This window comes from Propithecus coquereli, unplaced genomic scaffold (genome assembly GCF_000956105.1).
Source record: "Propithecus coquereli isolate 6110/MARCELLA unplaced genomic scaffold, Pcoq_1.0 Scaffold14, whole genome shotgun sequence".
Lineage (NCBI taxonomy): Eukaryota > Metazoa > Chordata > Mammalia > Primates > Indriidae > Propithecus > Propithecus coquereli.
The window spans coordinates 5,102,406-5,117,853 of NW_012138302.1; the positions used below are offsets into that span (position 1 = coordinate 5,102,406).

A 15,448-nucleotide genomic window follows, 5' to 3' on the forward strand; every position below is an offset into this window, starting at 1 on the left:
TAATGCATGTGAAGAGTCCGGCACATAATAAGAGGTCAGTAAAAATTAACTATGAGTGCAATCTTACAGGTCTTCTAGTCAAAGCCATTTGTTTTACAGGTCTGAAAACCGAGGCCCAGAGAATTGGAAATGACTTACCTAATGTTATGCAGCCGATCACTAGCAGGGCCCAGAAGGCCCAGTTCTCTAGACTCCCAAGCCTAATTCCACACTTGCTAATTGATTAATGCTTGCAAAGCCCAGTGACCACAATCTTTCCATAGCTGAAGACCCACTGTATTAACACCTCGAAAGGAAAATTGCTCAAGTTGGAAACAGGAGTGGGCAGGAAGAAGAGGAAAGTCAACGTGCCTGTGAAGGGTTTGAACTTGTTTTCCAGGTCAAACTGCTGCTTCCCCAGAACACCAAGGTCTACTTTCAGGTCAGGGCAAATTGCATATTCTTCAATTGTCTTGCTGATTTGGAAAATTTTATCAGTTATTGCTTCTGGAGCAGGACCTGGAAATCAAACAGCAAACAGTAGGTCACTTTGTGCAGCTCACAAGAAAATGCAAAGAATCCAAAGTTCATCAGTGCCTCCTCACTAGCGCATGTACCAGGTCATCATTCAGGCAGCAGAGCATCAGGACTTTCCTGAAAGGAAATATGTTAGCGATGATTTGCGCATGGCTCTTCAGATCCAGGTACAGCAGAATGAGAATCATTTCACTGTCACCAAAATGAAGAAATAAAGCAAATAGACCCCCTGCCAAAGGATCAGAACCAGAACTCTGGCCTCCCAAGGCTTCAGGTGTTGGTTTATCCTACTGAATATAAAATTGCCTGTCTTCAAAATGACAGCAAACTTACCTCCATTAGAAATATTGAATTTGATTCCAAAATCTCCATTGGGCCCTCCTGGGTTGTGGCTGGCCGTCAGAATGATCCCACCAATGGCTTTGATTTTTCTGATGATGCAGGACACAGCCGGGGTGGAGAGGATTCCATTCTGTCCAATGACTAAGCGACCAATCTAGGAGAAGAAACCCAGAGCCCACACTTTAACATCAATAAATCTAGAGCCACTGCACAGAAACACCAGAACAACAGGCAGACGTACAAAGAAATATTCTACTGGACGAGAAAAGATTTTCTTTAATGAACATTTACAGCTCAAATGTCTGCACCATATTATTGAAGTAGAATCAGCGTTGTGGAACAAAGCCATTCCTTCAGATAGTTTTTGGGACTTTGTAGTTTTGGAAGTGCGCATGTGTTTCAGGGGTGCTGTAAGGCTCTGGCAAGAAAACATAGCATCTTCCAAACGGAGCCTTTCCAGATCAGGTTCATAATTTGGATACATTGAAAGATCATGAGAAAGCCCACATTTTTATGCAATTCAATCATACTTTCAATCCGCAATGGGAGAGAGGATATAGGTTTAGCTAGTTAAAGGGATTCTATACAAAGGGAAGGCTTCTGGAAAGTAAAATTTTTGAAAAGTAAAATGGGCAAATTTTATAGCAAGGATATTATAAAATGTATCTTGTAAATTTATCTTTCTGGTCATTTTGGATTTTTCATATAGTGGGTTTTCTCAAAGCAAGACACACCTACTCATGTTAGGGTGTATCTGGGTTATCTCCTGGACCTAAGGCAAGAATGCCGGGAGTTATTACTGACTAAACCAGTCAGAACCACCTACATGAAAGGACTACAGGTGGGACTTTTGCTGCATTCTTAACTCTTCCCATCTCTCACACAGATAGTATCAGCACAGCTCCTAAATTTTTTTGTGCTAAAATGACAGTAATTTATATCTGTTTCAACATGACCCAAGTTGGAAAATAAGGCAAACATCTTGACAGCTCCTCTGACATATTTGAAGATGTGACTTGCTATATATAATAAAAAAGACTTGTAAAATGGGGAGTTTTTCTGGGACTCAGCGTTGCCATCCTCCCATAGGTCAATGAAAACCACCAACCCCTCCACTACCAACCACCTCCCAGGAAGCAGGGGGCTCATTTCGGTCGCCTCTTGTCTCTCATGGCTATCTCAGAACAATTTTAGTTGTAGCTGCCCTGATGTATTTGTTATCTCCTGCCTTCCATGGAAGCACCAGAGTAGGTGCTGTAAGGAGGCTCCTTTTTAGACTAGAGGTACTGAAATCTCCTGACTCAATACGGTGGGAACGGTGACATCTCACCCTTCCAGATGTTGCCAGGTAGTGGTTGTGATGAGAATAAAAGCCTATATTCGGGCAGTTCCACAATTTCCATAGTGGGGACTTAGGGGTTTAATTTAATCACCCAGAGTGGCTTCCGGAGTTATCTGGAAATTGTATTTGCACATCAAGCCCACCAACTTTTACTTAGAATGTGTATGTATTTAGTGTGGAAGGAGAGGCTGATGAACATTAAGCAACACCACCCAAGTCACCCCTTAATTCTACTGTTCCTTATGGTAAGATCTGCAGTCAGCAATGGTTCCAGGCTGAGAGGATTATACCAGGACTAAGGGTAAGAAGGAAAGTCGAGAGAAGCAAGGTAAATCCATGGGAGCTTCTCTCTCTTGAGCCCAAAAAGAGGTACATTTGACCAAAACCCTCCTCTTCCAGAGCAAACTCTTTCTTGTGAATCACCTTAAGAATATTACTCCTCAACCTGCTATAGGGGAGATACTGCTCTATTACCCTCCTTCCCTCAAAGATGTTTGGACCATGGTAATAGCTCCTAATTTAATCCCCCCTGCCTCTCTCCCACCTGAACCTTCCTTGCTCTACCCCAGCTGAATCCATCCTATGTACTCAGGCCCACCTAGTTCATCTTTCTAAACACAATTCTGTGTCCTTATTCTACTCAAAAACCTTCCTTGTCTATATGATCCAGAAATTCCACTTCTAGATATATACCTAATTGAAAGCAGGATTCAACAAACAGACATTTATACACCGATGTTCATAGCAGTACTACTCACAAAAGCCAAAAGGAGAAGCAAATCAAATGTGCATCAGCAGGTGAATAGGTAAACAAAATGTTGTATATACATACAATGGAATATTATTCAGCCTTAAAAAAGACAGAAGTCTGGGCACGTGCTACAGCACGAATGAACCTTGAGGACATTATACTAACTGAAATAAGCCAGTTACAAAAAGACAAATAGTGCGTGATTCCATTTACATGGAATCTAAGGTATCTAAAGTAGTAAAAATTATGAAACAGAAAGTACAATGGTGGTTGCCAGGGGCTCAGAGGAGGGACAAACGGGGGAATTGTTCAATGGGTGTTTCAATGGTTTCAGTTTGGAAAGATGAAAAATTTCTAGAGATATGTTGCACAACAATGTGAACATAGTTAACACTGCTGAATTGTATGCTAAAAAGTGGTTAGGATGGTCAATTTTATTATGTGTTTTTATCACAATTAATTCTTTTTTAAAAATTGGTCACTGTATTCAAAGATGACGCTGCTATCTATAGATATGGATGTCATTGGAAGGACATACACAGGGTAAATGTTTTTAACTTAAAAAAAGAGGAATGAAATTCTGATACATGCTACAATGTGGATTAACCTTGAAAACATTATGCTAAGTGAAATAAGCCAGATGCAAAAGGACAAGTATTGTATGATTCTACTTGTACGCGGTACCTAAACTAGGCAAATTCATAGAGACAGGGAGGAGATTAGAGGTTACCAAGGGCTGGACGGAGGGGGAATGGGAGTCATTGTTTAATGGTACAGAGTTTCTGTTTTGGGGTGATAAAAAAAGTTGTGGAAATGGACAGTGGCAATGATTGTACAACACCGTGAATGTAATTAATGCCATTGAACGATACACTGAAAGTGGTTAACATGACAAATTTGATGTTATGTGTATTTCACCTTCCCTGGCTCTCGAGTTAGAGATGACACCCTGAGCCTGGCATTTAGAGTCAATCATCAAACAGCCTTTCCTGTCTGCCCTCCTCTCCCACTACTTCCTTCCTTATAACTCAGGTCTTGCCACCAAAATGGGTATCTCATTGCTCCCCAAACGTTTAATAGTCAAACATGGCAGGGAACAAACTTTAAAATTTTCCTTTTAATTGAAAATAAGGCTTAGTGTTTTCTTATGTTTCATTAAAAAAAAAAAAAACCAAGTTCCATTTTCTTTGTCCTGCTAGGCATACACACTGGTTCTGCTCTCACCTCTAAACTTACCTCTAAGTTTAGAGCTCTGGGGACCAAGTGAAATATCAATAATCTAAATGGGACCCACAATGTCTCATTTTGTGCATTAAAATGTCCTGTAAAAGCAGAGAGTTCCATGCAAATAAGAACAAAGAGAAACTTCTTAAGAAGGCAAATTAGATTCTATAATCCATAAATGCACCAGATAAAAGTACACTAAAGGGAAAAAAGTGGAATGATCTCTATTAAGCCGAGTGGGCTGAAAAGTCCTCCAAGGATTGCCTCATGGGTGGAGTGGAGGTGAGGCAGGAACACTGACTTTTGCCAAAATCTGTGTCAATAATTATCCTTCCCTTAGATTTCCTCCCTGCAGTCCTATGCACACTCAAAGGGATGTTAAAATAGTCAGAATTTAAGATATGTTAGAAAAGGAAGAAATCAAACCCTTCAGAATTTCACAGGTTTTAGCAGATTAAAGGGTTTTATCAGTCCACTAAATGTTTTAAGTACTTCAGTTGGACAGCATGGCTGTTTTAAATGCAATACTATTTTTAATAAGGAATGTCCTTGAAAAGACTTGAAAATATTGCTTGGGCTGCCACAGCTCTAACAAATAGGCAGCTACCATACTCAGTCAATTATCATCATTTAAATGTATTATTTAGCAAACCTTCAGACAGTAAATCTGAGAAAGTCTACAGGGTCTGCCTGAATTACACATTCCTACCACCTCTTCCACATCCTTCGGCTCCACACAAAAATGAAATGAAGCCAAATCTGTCACAGACAAGGGGACAGTGTGCCAGATCCAGTCAACAGTCTAGATACACGCAGAGAAATAATGTTCCATCCGTTCCCTCTCAAAAGATTAAAAGCATCCTAATACCATTCCCTTTGCAGCTCTCCTTAAAGATAAAATTTATAGCATGTCACATTTTATCTTAAAAATGTGTATGCTTCATAACAATTTCATATTTGAGTGCTTTATCAGCAATTTTTACATGAGAGGCATTCAGATTCTGAAACTGCACATCAAAGGAAAACTCATTATAAACAAGAGGCTCTACAAACATTTTTACGTTTAGGTGGTGGTGTGTTTTGTTTTGTTTTAATTTGGTTTTTGCAAACACACCTGCTTGGCATATTATTAAAAGAGACTGTAAACAAATGTCCAACACATTTGGTTGCAACACTAAATTTCATGTTCTCAGAATGACAATCTCTTCCAGAAAAGAAATATAATAGATTTGTAAAATTTGTGGATACTGAAGGCCTAGGTGCTTCAAATTATTGCTAAGTATTATCTAAAACACTAAAAACATATTTTTGATCCTGCAGACGAATTTGTAGAGCAAAAACAGCAATGTCCTGATGCCCACTTTCCTGTAAATCAGTAAGTAGGCTGTGCAAATTGTTAGATTATCAAGATCAATGCTTCCTGGTACAATATCCCTTCTCATTTGCTTAATCCGGCCAACACAGTTGTTCACGATGCAGAGCTTTAGCAGAGCCTCCTTATGTTATATTCTTACAGGAGTTATTATCTCTACCCTGATGCACAAATTCACCATGCACAGGGCTTCTTTGTGTCCAAGGTCATTCTAAGCAGGTGCCCCTGTAACAGGTCCTCTTGGAAGGCTCACACCTAACATTTTCCAAGCCCCTCCCAGCATTTCTGCATGACTACCAGGATCCATAAACAACAGCATGCCCTGGCTTTTGTTTTCCTGTTTGACAAGTGACTGAACTTCAACAAGGACGCTATTGAAAGAAAACAAAATCCTCCTCTCTCCACCATTCATTAGAGCCCTCTTACATAGGATAGGGTGCCCCTTGAAGCTAGTTAGAATGTAGATAAAACAGCTTAAGGCTGAGAGTGTGCTTTAAATGTCTAAAAAGCAACAGGTACTTTTTCAAGCACAAGAACAGCATACAACACATAAGAAGCTGAACTTATTATACATTCTAATATCCCAGTGTGAACAACTGTAATTGCTAGAGTATTTTCACAGCTTAACAATCTCCCAAGTCACAATGAAACTTAATTGGATGTTAGTAGAATTGAGATGTATACCACATACACATCTTTGCATGTTTGCATATTTCTGCAAAATAAGGGGTTATTTGGAGAGCCAGAAACATAATAATACTTATCATATACCAACCCCATTGGCAGCTGCCATCTGCACTATTGTTTCTATTGCCGATTTATTAAAATAGCGCCCATCTCCACCAACCACCAGTGATGATCCCTGGCGATCTTTTAGGTCTATGGAAAAGAATATACTCTGGATGAAATTCTCCAGATAGCATGGCTTTTCCTCAAAATAATAGGTTCTCTTCCGTAATCCACTCGTTCCTGGTTTCTGATCATGGTAGGGAGCTGTGGCAAAAGTCAACAGAGGGAGAGGACCTTCTTCCATTTTTCTATATGTCCCAGAAATCCATTCTTCAAAATCACTCATCTTTCACTTCCTCCACTTGGCTCAGTGAGGGTGTTCAGAAGCAGTCAAGGGTCCCCAAAAACTGTCCAAACTGCAGTTGCAACGGTGTCTGTCGTCCGAGTAACTAAAATCGAGGTTCTGTCTGGACAATCCCTCTCAATGAGAAAACTTGGTTAATTCCTTGTTGTTGTTGTTGTCCCTTGTGAAAAAGTTAAGGGTCACACACCCACCCACACCCACACACAAAGCAGGTCTTCAAAGTTGTTTTGATGAGAACACTTCTGCCCACTTAACCAAGCCAAATACCCTTCAATTATTTTTGCTTCATTTCCCCATTAGGGTAGAGATAGCTCCAGCAGCGCTGCATGCAGCAGTCTTCAGTAACGAACACCAGGTGGCTGCCAGACTCCACTCTCAGAGCTCAGGCAAAGACAGAGCAACTGCAGTCCCAGGAAGCAGGCTGGCGAATAAGACACCCTGGTGTGGCTCTCACTGCTCCCACCACCCCTTAAACCCTCTCTGGGCATTCATCTCTGAGAAGGCCATCTGCAGCTAAAGTTGCTCCATGCCATCTAGCGAGTTAAAGGTCAATCTTAAAATGGAAGTGAGGGATCTCAGTTACCTTTGGTTTTCTTACATCACCGTCACTTTGATTCCCAAGGGATTTTCTATTTCCCATGTGAAATCCCACTTAGAAAAAAAATCGTCTAACAGACAGATTCATTGGCCACCAAAGATTTAACAACATAGTATTCACTTCTAGAAGAACAGATATCTTTAAACATGCCCTGGATTAACAACAGCTTGGTCATTCCTTTGACTTTATGAACAAGTGGGGATGAGAATGCACCAAATCCTTGAAAATGTAGGCAGAACGGGGGGAGGGGGTATGTATGTTTTTCTGAGTGCATGAGGTTGGATCAAGCTATTATTTAGAAAAATAAAATGAACATAAGATTAACATTTTAAATTTTCTCAGTTTTGAATGTTCTTCACTTTCAAGAAAACATTTGTAGAGAAGCAGTTTAAGTCCTTTGCATTTGAAGAACCTAAGACGTTTAAAAACATTTTACCTAAATAAATGTAATATCCAATCCCATTTGATCCCTGAATTTTATTAATAATCTATTAAAATGCACACATGTGTGTTCTTTATCTGGTTCAGCAGAAGTTGCCAATTAAGAAGCTTCATTGTCAAGGTTTTGGTGAAATTGTTAAGGATGCTTAAAAAGTAAACCAGGACTAATCATGCCACGTGTTTGGGGAGTTCGACATGCACTAAGTCAAGGTTTTCAAGGGAAAAGTGAATCATCCCTTGGGCAACAAGATCTGAGTCTTTTTCTACTAACTTGTCAAGCAAGGTCCGGACATAGGTACTGGGAATGGCCGATGAGCCTCTGTTAGGCAAGAACACTTCGTGTTCAGGGGTTGATTTGCACAAGACCAGCAGAGCTGACAGGCCTGTGAGTGGAAAGTAGGCCACTGGCAAGGGTCCCCTTCAAATGACAAATGGGGCTGGTTGATGTGCAGGGAATATCTCAAGACGTAACATTAAAACAATTCACGAGACACATTAATTAAGTAGAAAACCAGCTGGCTAAAAGACAACTACTTTCTATAGCTTGTTTTGGCTCATAATTAGTTTTTAAAGTAAAATTCTTTAGAAATTAATTTAAAAAGCAAGCTTGCTTTATTAACAACTAACATACACACTGTTTTTTAACTTACTACAAAATGCATTTTTAAAATTCTGTGCCAAGTTTTCTCTGGTTTTATGTGGGCTTCCAAATTAGGCTGGCATATGTGTCTTGACACATTCAATAATAGATCCAGATTTATGAAATATCATTCCAATAATCTCTTCATTGGAATAATAGAGCAACCAGCCACATAATTGGGAGTTTTCTTAATAAGATCGTGAAATCCCAGGGTAAATTCAGGGGCACTTGGGCATGAGGGGTCTCCAGTGTCCTCAACCAGAGCCTCTCTGCCCACCCAACACATCACATTCCAGCATGTTCTCTGCTGGCAGTCTGCTACTCTCACAGTGGAACTCTTTCTGAAGCTGGGACTACGAGAGTAACATTTTAAGCAGCTACATACGCTGGGCATGATGCTTGTCAATATGCAAAGCTTTATAAAAGGACACAATCCTTACCCTAGAAAAGCTTCTATTCTAAAAATGGGCCTGAGTCGTAATTTTATGAACACTATAGGACTCAAAACCCCATATAAAAATATTACCAGAAGCAGCAATGTTAGATGGACTGTGAAGTATGGGGAAAAAGGAGAGGCATTAAAAACATTAAGCTTCCTAAGTCGCTCAGACTAAGTGGGGCAGCTATTAAGAAACTCATTTGTTTGAGCTCTCCAGCAAAGGTTGAACTTCATCTTCAGAAACGTTCCTGCCGAGCATAGCGAACCCAATTTGGCCTAATGAATTCGCCCGCGTTGCCAGTACTCCTTCACAATGACACAAATTACATTTAAACCATATGGGGGATTTAAAGATTACTCCCTCCAGACAAGGAACTTTCATACTGGTCTTGGGTCCAATCAATTTCACGATGGCAGAGTTATGAACCCCTTCCCTCCCAGCCTCGCAGAGACTTCAGCTCCTGTTCTCATCGGCAATGATGAGAATGCAGCAGAAGCCATAGACTTGCCAATCCTTTATTCATTCCATCTTTCTTTCTTTTCATCAACAAATATCTCTCGGGCAGCTAACTATTATGTCCTAGGCCTCAAACAGGGGCTGGACCCAGGGCCTGAGCAGGTTCATCTCTTCATACCAAGAATTCTTTTTGTTTTTTGTTTTTTTTAGCAAATTCCGTAGCATTGGGCATAAGGGACAGATCTGCTAACCCATTTCTAGGCAAAAGCACTAGAAAGAAAGCTACTAATTTGGCTAAAAGCAGCAGAGTTCATCAGACCCCCAGCCCAAGGCCCTCCACTAGTGATGGCTGCAGGTGCCTGTCCCACAGTGCTTGAAGTGTTTGTCTCCAGGGGTAGGGAACGCAGCTGGGAAACAGTCATTCATTCCTCCAACCAGCAACAGCTAAGCAGGTAGTAAATGCCAGCCCCAGGCTAGGCACTGCGCTACAATGGAAAGAGGACAGGTTCAGGAGGCAGACACAATTAGGGCTCAAATCTTTGCCTCTAAAATGTAGGAGAGGTATAATCTTGAGCAAGTTACTTAACCGATCTGAGCCTATAAGATGGGGATAGCTCTCAAGGTTGTTCCAAGAATTAAAAACAGGTAACATGTGAAAACACCTGGTACTATGCCTGGCAGACAGCAGACTGTCAGTAAATGTTACCCCCCTCAGCCCTCTGAGCCTCAGTTTCCTCATCTCTAGAGTGGGATGATACCTGCCTCACCAGATGTTTGTGAACATCACCTCCCTAAATGTTGAGGAAAGCCTCTGTGAACTGGAAAATGATGTAGAGATATGAATCATTACTTTTTCACATTCTGAGTGAGAGTAGGGGTAGAAACACAGGAGACGGGCCTTTGTTCTCATGAAGTTCACAGCAGAAAGGAGCCATCACGGCTTGGTGGCCTTGGTGCTGTCCTGCAGATGCGTTTACAGAGCTGTGGCTCTTGAGAGGTTGCAGTGACAAGGATGAGACAGAAGAAATAGCTGGGGCAGAACTATAGAGCCTCATGAATCACGCTGAAGTTTATTTTGTAGGCACGGGGTAGCTATGAAGATTTTTAAGCAGGAAGAACATAAACCAGTATGTTTTTGGAAAGTTGATTGGCTGCAGATGGTGCCTTGAATGGCTTGGAGAGGAAAAGATTGGAAAAAGATTAACCAAGGCTTGCAAAAAGGATTCCATCCTTAGCTGGGGTGGCTTTGAGGATCCTGGTCAACATGATCCCGTCCGGCACTGTTCCTCTGCCAGCCTGCTACACACAACTTCAACTGGAGTCCTTGGGCCAGCTGGAACACTGTTGCTTTTTTCCCTTCTATCATGAAGATACTCCCCAAACAGCCTCTCTTTCCTCTGACGCCTTCTCCTCATAGTGCCTTCTACTCATTCCCCTTCTTCTCTGAGAACTGTCCCCAACCCCACTCAACAAGAGTGGACTCCTGAGCCACATTTCTACTACAGGACCCTGATTCCAGGGCATGATCAACAGGGCTGGACACCTGACCAAAGCTGCACCACTCATATCTTCTCTCCTTGGAGCCTAGAATTGGCACTCAAAAGTATACTAGTCAGATTCAGTTAGCCTTGAACTAGAAAGATGGGCTGCTATGGGGCAAGGACGATCGTGTCATGAGAATTTCCAGAGGACTGTTGCTGACAGCCAGACCATACATAAAGCATGTGAGAGCTAGGCAGGGTCCAACTCTGGGTCAGTTTTACATCTCTAAGAGGTGTGGCCTGGATGTATGGGAAGAATCAGAAAAGAATTCAGAATAGAATCAAGCAGAAAATAGGTTAGGTGAATCTTCTCAAGTAGGAAAGGTTTGCAGCTGCATCAGACCTGAGAACTAGGGAACACGGGCTGTGAACACACACAGCCACTTGAGACACCCATTGGCACTGGCATTCTGGGCCGGGGTGGTTCCACATCCGGACCCCCGGCCGGCCTGCACCTCATCCAGCTGGTACTGTCACCCTGATTCAGCTGGAAAGATAACTCCTAATCACTTGGGGTGAGAGAATGGTTAGTTAAATGGGCAATTTAAAGCAGATTTAGAATTAAGTATAGAGATGATGAAGTATAGCTCATAGTATACAGATAATAAATCAAACTTTTTGGAGTAAGTTTGGAGAAAATCTAGGTATATTTGGTATTTTAAGTACATTTAAGAAATGTGGGATATTAGCTTATCTAAAGACTAGCCTTGTGATTCTAATTTATAATGTGCAGTTGAGTAACTTATCTAGACTTGGGATTTTAAGTTTAAAGAAGTAAGAGAATTTTATCAAAATTATAAACATTAGTGGAACAGTCAAGAAAACTTGGACTGTATTATAAGTTAAGTCATTAGATGCAGACAATATACTGTAGTATTTAAGGGAATGGACTCTCAGGCCAGCCTGACAGCGTCTGAACACCTTCTCTGCCAGTCACTGTGTGATCCTGAACAAGTCATTCAACCTCTTCATGCATCCATTTCCTCACCTGTAAAGATGGGGATAATGACAGTTTCCCCGTCTCACTTGTAGTTGCGACTGAATGAAGTAACACAGAGACAGCTCTGAAACCAGGGCTCGTGTAGTGCGCCCTACGCAGATAGCTGCTGTTACCATTATTCCATTATGTGAGAACTTCAATACTTCAAAAGTTTTGCTTATTAGACAAAGAATTTTAAATGGAAATAAACATTTGATTTATAAATTTGAAATATTCATAGGAGTTTGAATAAATGAGTTTGCAAATAAAATCACAACAAAAAACCCAACTTCTATTGCCATGTGGGCCAGCAGAGGGAGAGGGAAACGCAGCGGATGTGCAGAGACAGAGATGGGAGACCAGAATAGCCACCCAGGCTGGCTCACGGGAGGCCAACTGCCCCCCCCACCCGGCCCAGGCTACCAGGAGACACCCCTCTAAGTGCGCAGTCCTGGTGCTGCGGTCCTCAGGGGGGCTCACTGGAGTCTGATTGGCCTTCTGTTACTTGTGACCACCTGCATCTCTTCACAGTGTTGACCTGAGCTCGGGAGGGCCTGGGTCCTTTTCACCAGCTCTGACTCAGGCTCCACCTGCCGTCCCATACAGGCAAGAAGAGGAAGAGAGGAAACTTCCCCCTTGTTCCCCTCTGAAGATGGAAGGGAGACAGGCAGAGTACCATTCACTGGCTGGTGGCCTTGGTCAGGGTACTTAAGTTCTCCATGCCTCTATTTTCTCGCCTTGAAAATAGGGATTGAAAATAGTCCCTACTGCATGGTTTGGTCTCTGAAGATAGGATGCATTACTAAATGCAAAGAGCTTAGCACTGGTGGTTCTGGGCTTTGTGGGCCCTGAGTGAGTGCTGGCTTTTAGTACTGCCCTGAATCTGAAAACACGCAGCCGTGTTCCATACCCAGCCATTGAGGCAGGCCGTCGACCACATGTGTTTTGGTAGAGTCAGGAAATGTTCTTTAAAGAAAAGGAAAAGCTACATTGAAGTATGAAGAAGGTACAAGGCCAGAAGAACTACAAGGGCCAGATGGCTTAGAGCTGTACAGAATCCCAGGTTCAAAAAGACTCCTGAAGTAGATTTTGAAACAAAAACACGCAAAACAGCTGCCTCGGAGAGTGTACGTTCTTCAGCATGCATCAGTCAGTGACCCATCTGTTCACCCACCCGTCTATCCAACAGTTACTATATAAATTGGTTTACTGCACTCATTTCATCAGGCACTGTGCCCCATGGGAAGATGACAAAGACTCAAGGTGCCAAGAAACGTTTGGTCTAGAAAGAGAGATAGAGAAGTCAACAAATGACTAAAAAAACAGAGTAAAAAAAGTGCTCATCTGAGAGCTCACAAGGGAGCAATGAGCGCTCGGCGAGGGAGAGGGAAGCCGTGGAAGGCATCCCCCACCTCCAAAAATGCCCTTCTTAATCCACGTGGGCAAGTCTCGAACAATCTCCCCAACCTGAAGACACACGGGTCTTAGGAACCCCTTTCGTAAGGAATGCACACGTGAAGAGGATATGCAACCATTTTGACCTATAAAAACAGCATTTTATATGGTTCATATAAATTTTTCCTATGTATCTCACCTATCTTATTTCCTTTTTGGAGCAGTCTCAAGAAAATTTTAATTTAAATGCCTTAAGAATCTTTCTTTGGACCTAACAAAAGAATTTCCCATGTCATAGTTCTTACCAGAAGTAAAGTATTAAAAGCCCTTGGCAAAAAGAGGAGCGGTTAAAGAATTGCTATATTTTCACATCATCCATGGTTGTATGTTTCCCTCTTGTGGTGGAAAACGGGAAAACAAGCAAGATTTACTGACCCCCTCCCAGGGCTGCTGCCTCGCACAACCCTAGGGACACGCTTCCACCAAGATTCCAAGGGGAACTGCGCCCCCTTAAGTCCTGTGTCAGGCAGCAGTTGGCCCTCCATCCAATACATAAAATGTGATGCGATTCCTGGGCTTTTAAGAGGAGGAGAGAAATGGTTTTCCTCTGTCCATCTCATCATTAAGATCTTTTTCAATTACACGGTCTGACCAAAATAGGATGTCCAGCTGTAAAGGAAATGAATGAAAGTGGGGACATCCTTTTCTATGGGGTCCCGGTGAGCCAGAGTTTCTGTAAAATGGAGATACTGAAACCTCCCTTAGAGGATTTGAAAGGAAATGAGGAAGGGCACATAAAGTGCTCATCACGATGCCTGGCATACGCTGGCCACTCAATAAATGTTACCCAAACTACCAAAAATAGAGATAGTGGTAAGGTCTGATCACATCCTTCTAACACATCCCCTGATCTCCAAACAGGTGAGTGCAGGCAGGAGAGAACTGACGCGATGGGTTGGTCAGTGCGATAAATACTGACTAAACACCCCCAGATCAGCACCGTCCCTGCTTGAGTCCAGAGGGTTCCAGAGTGAGACGGGCCTGGCTATGAATCCAGGCTTTCCTTGCATCTTCCAGCTGCGTATGGCCTTTTGGGCCTCAGTTTTGTTACCTATAAAATAGGGACAATGACACCTGCCTTAAAAGTTGCTATATATAGCAGAAAATAAACAGTAGGTCACAATGTGTTGGGCAGTGTTTCAAGTGCATTACAAGCATTAACTCATTTAATCTTCACAACAACCTTGTAAGACTAATACTATTATTCTCAGCCCCTATCTTAGGGATGAGGAAACTGGGAGATACGGAGATTGTCATCTGTCCAAGGTCAAATTGCTGGAAAATTGTGGAGATGGGTTTTGAACCCAGGCAGTTTGTCTCCAGAGCCCACACTCTTAACTATCATGCTATGTTTCCTCTTAATGTAATATGCAGCTATGTGAATGGCAAATACTCGATAAACAAAAACTTTTAAAACAATAATCTAAAGAAAGGTAGGCATTTGTGGGAGTTAATTCCTGGGATGAGGCTGGCCATGGTGGCTTACACCTGCAATCCTAGCACTCTGGGAGGCTGAGGCAAGAGGATCGCTGGAGGTCAGGAGTTCGAGACCAGCCTCAGCAAATCTACAACCCTGTCTCCACTGAAAAATAGAAAAATTAGCTGTGCAGTGGCGCATGCCTGTAGTCCCAGTTACTTGGAAGGCTGAGGCAGGAGGACTGCTTGGACCCAGAAGTTTGAGGTTGCTGTGAGCTTTGAAGATGCCATTGCACTCTAGCTAGGGCAACATAAGCAAGACTCTGTCTCCAAAAAAAAAAAAAAATTCCCAGCAGTGGCTCGAGAGGGCAGCAGCAAGGCACTCTCTCTTGGCCTTCAGGCTTCTGTGAAAGCAAGGCTTTAGGAAAATAAAAGGTTGGACCCCAACATAAAAAGTTTAGGAACCCTTATATGATAGCTCTAGATTGCTCTGTTAAAAATGTCTGCCTTGAGGAATTCAGCACAGTCAAAATCCAGGTTCGAATCCCAAGTCTTGATACTTTTTAGTATCTTGGAGATCTTGGGCAAATCACTTAACCTCTATATCTTCACCTATAAAACAGGGGTCTAACTACCCATCTCTTAAGAGTTGTTGAAGATTACATAGGATCATGTAAAGTGCTTAGCACAGTGACTACCACTGCATGTAGGTTTTCATGCAGGCTTAATAACAACCCAGCCACGTAGGCGTTCTCACTATTCCACTTTACAGATGAGGAAACTGAGACTAGAGAAGTTAGGTGACTTGCTTAAGGTCTGACAACCAATACATTGGGAAGGCG

General features: G+C 42.2%; 1 protein-coding gene across 1 annotated transcript in view; it reads right to left on the minus strand.

The window, feature by feature from the left end:
* PGM1 (phosphoglucomutase 1) overlaps positions 1–15,448 on the minus strand; it is a 63,650-nt gene that overhangs the window by 28,809 nt on the left and 19,393 nt on the right. Inside the window, exons 2-3 of the mRNA XM_012639446.1 lie at positions 850–1,012; positions 352–498 (exon numbers count right to left, since the gene is read on the minus strand). Coding sequence (XP_012494900.1) covers positions 352–498; positions 850–1,012 — 310 coding nt within the window. The remainder of the gene's footprint in view (positions 1–351; positions 499–849; positions 1,013–15,448) is intronic.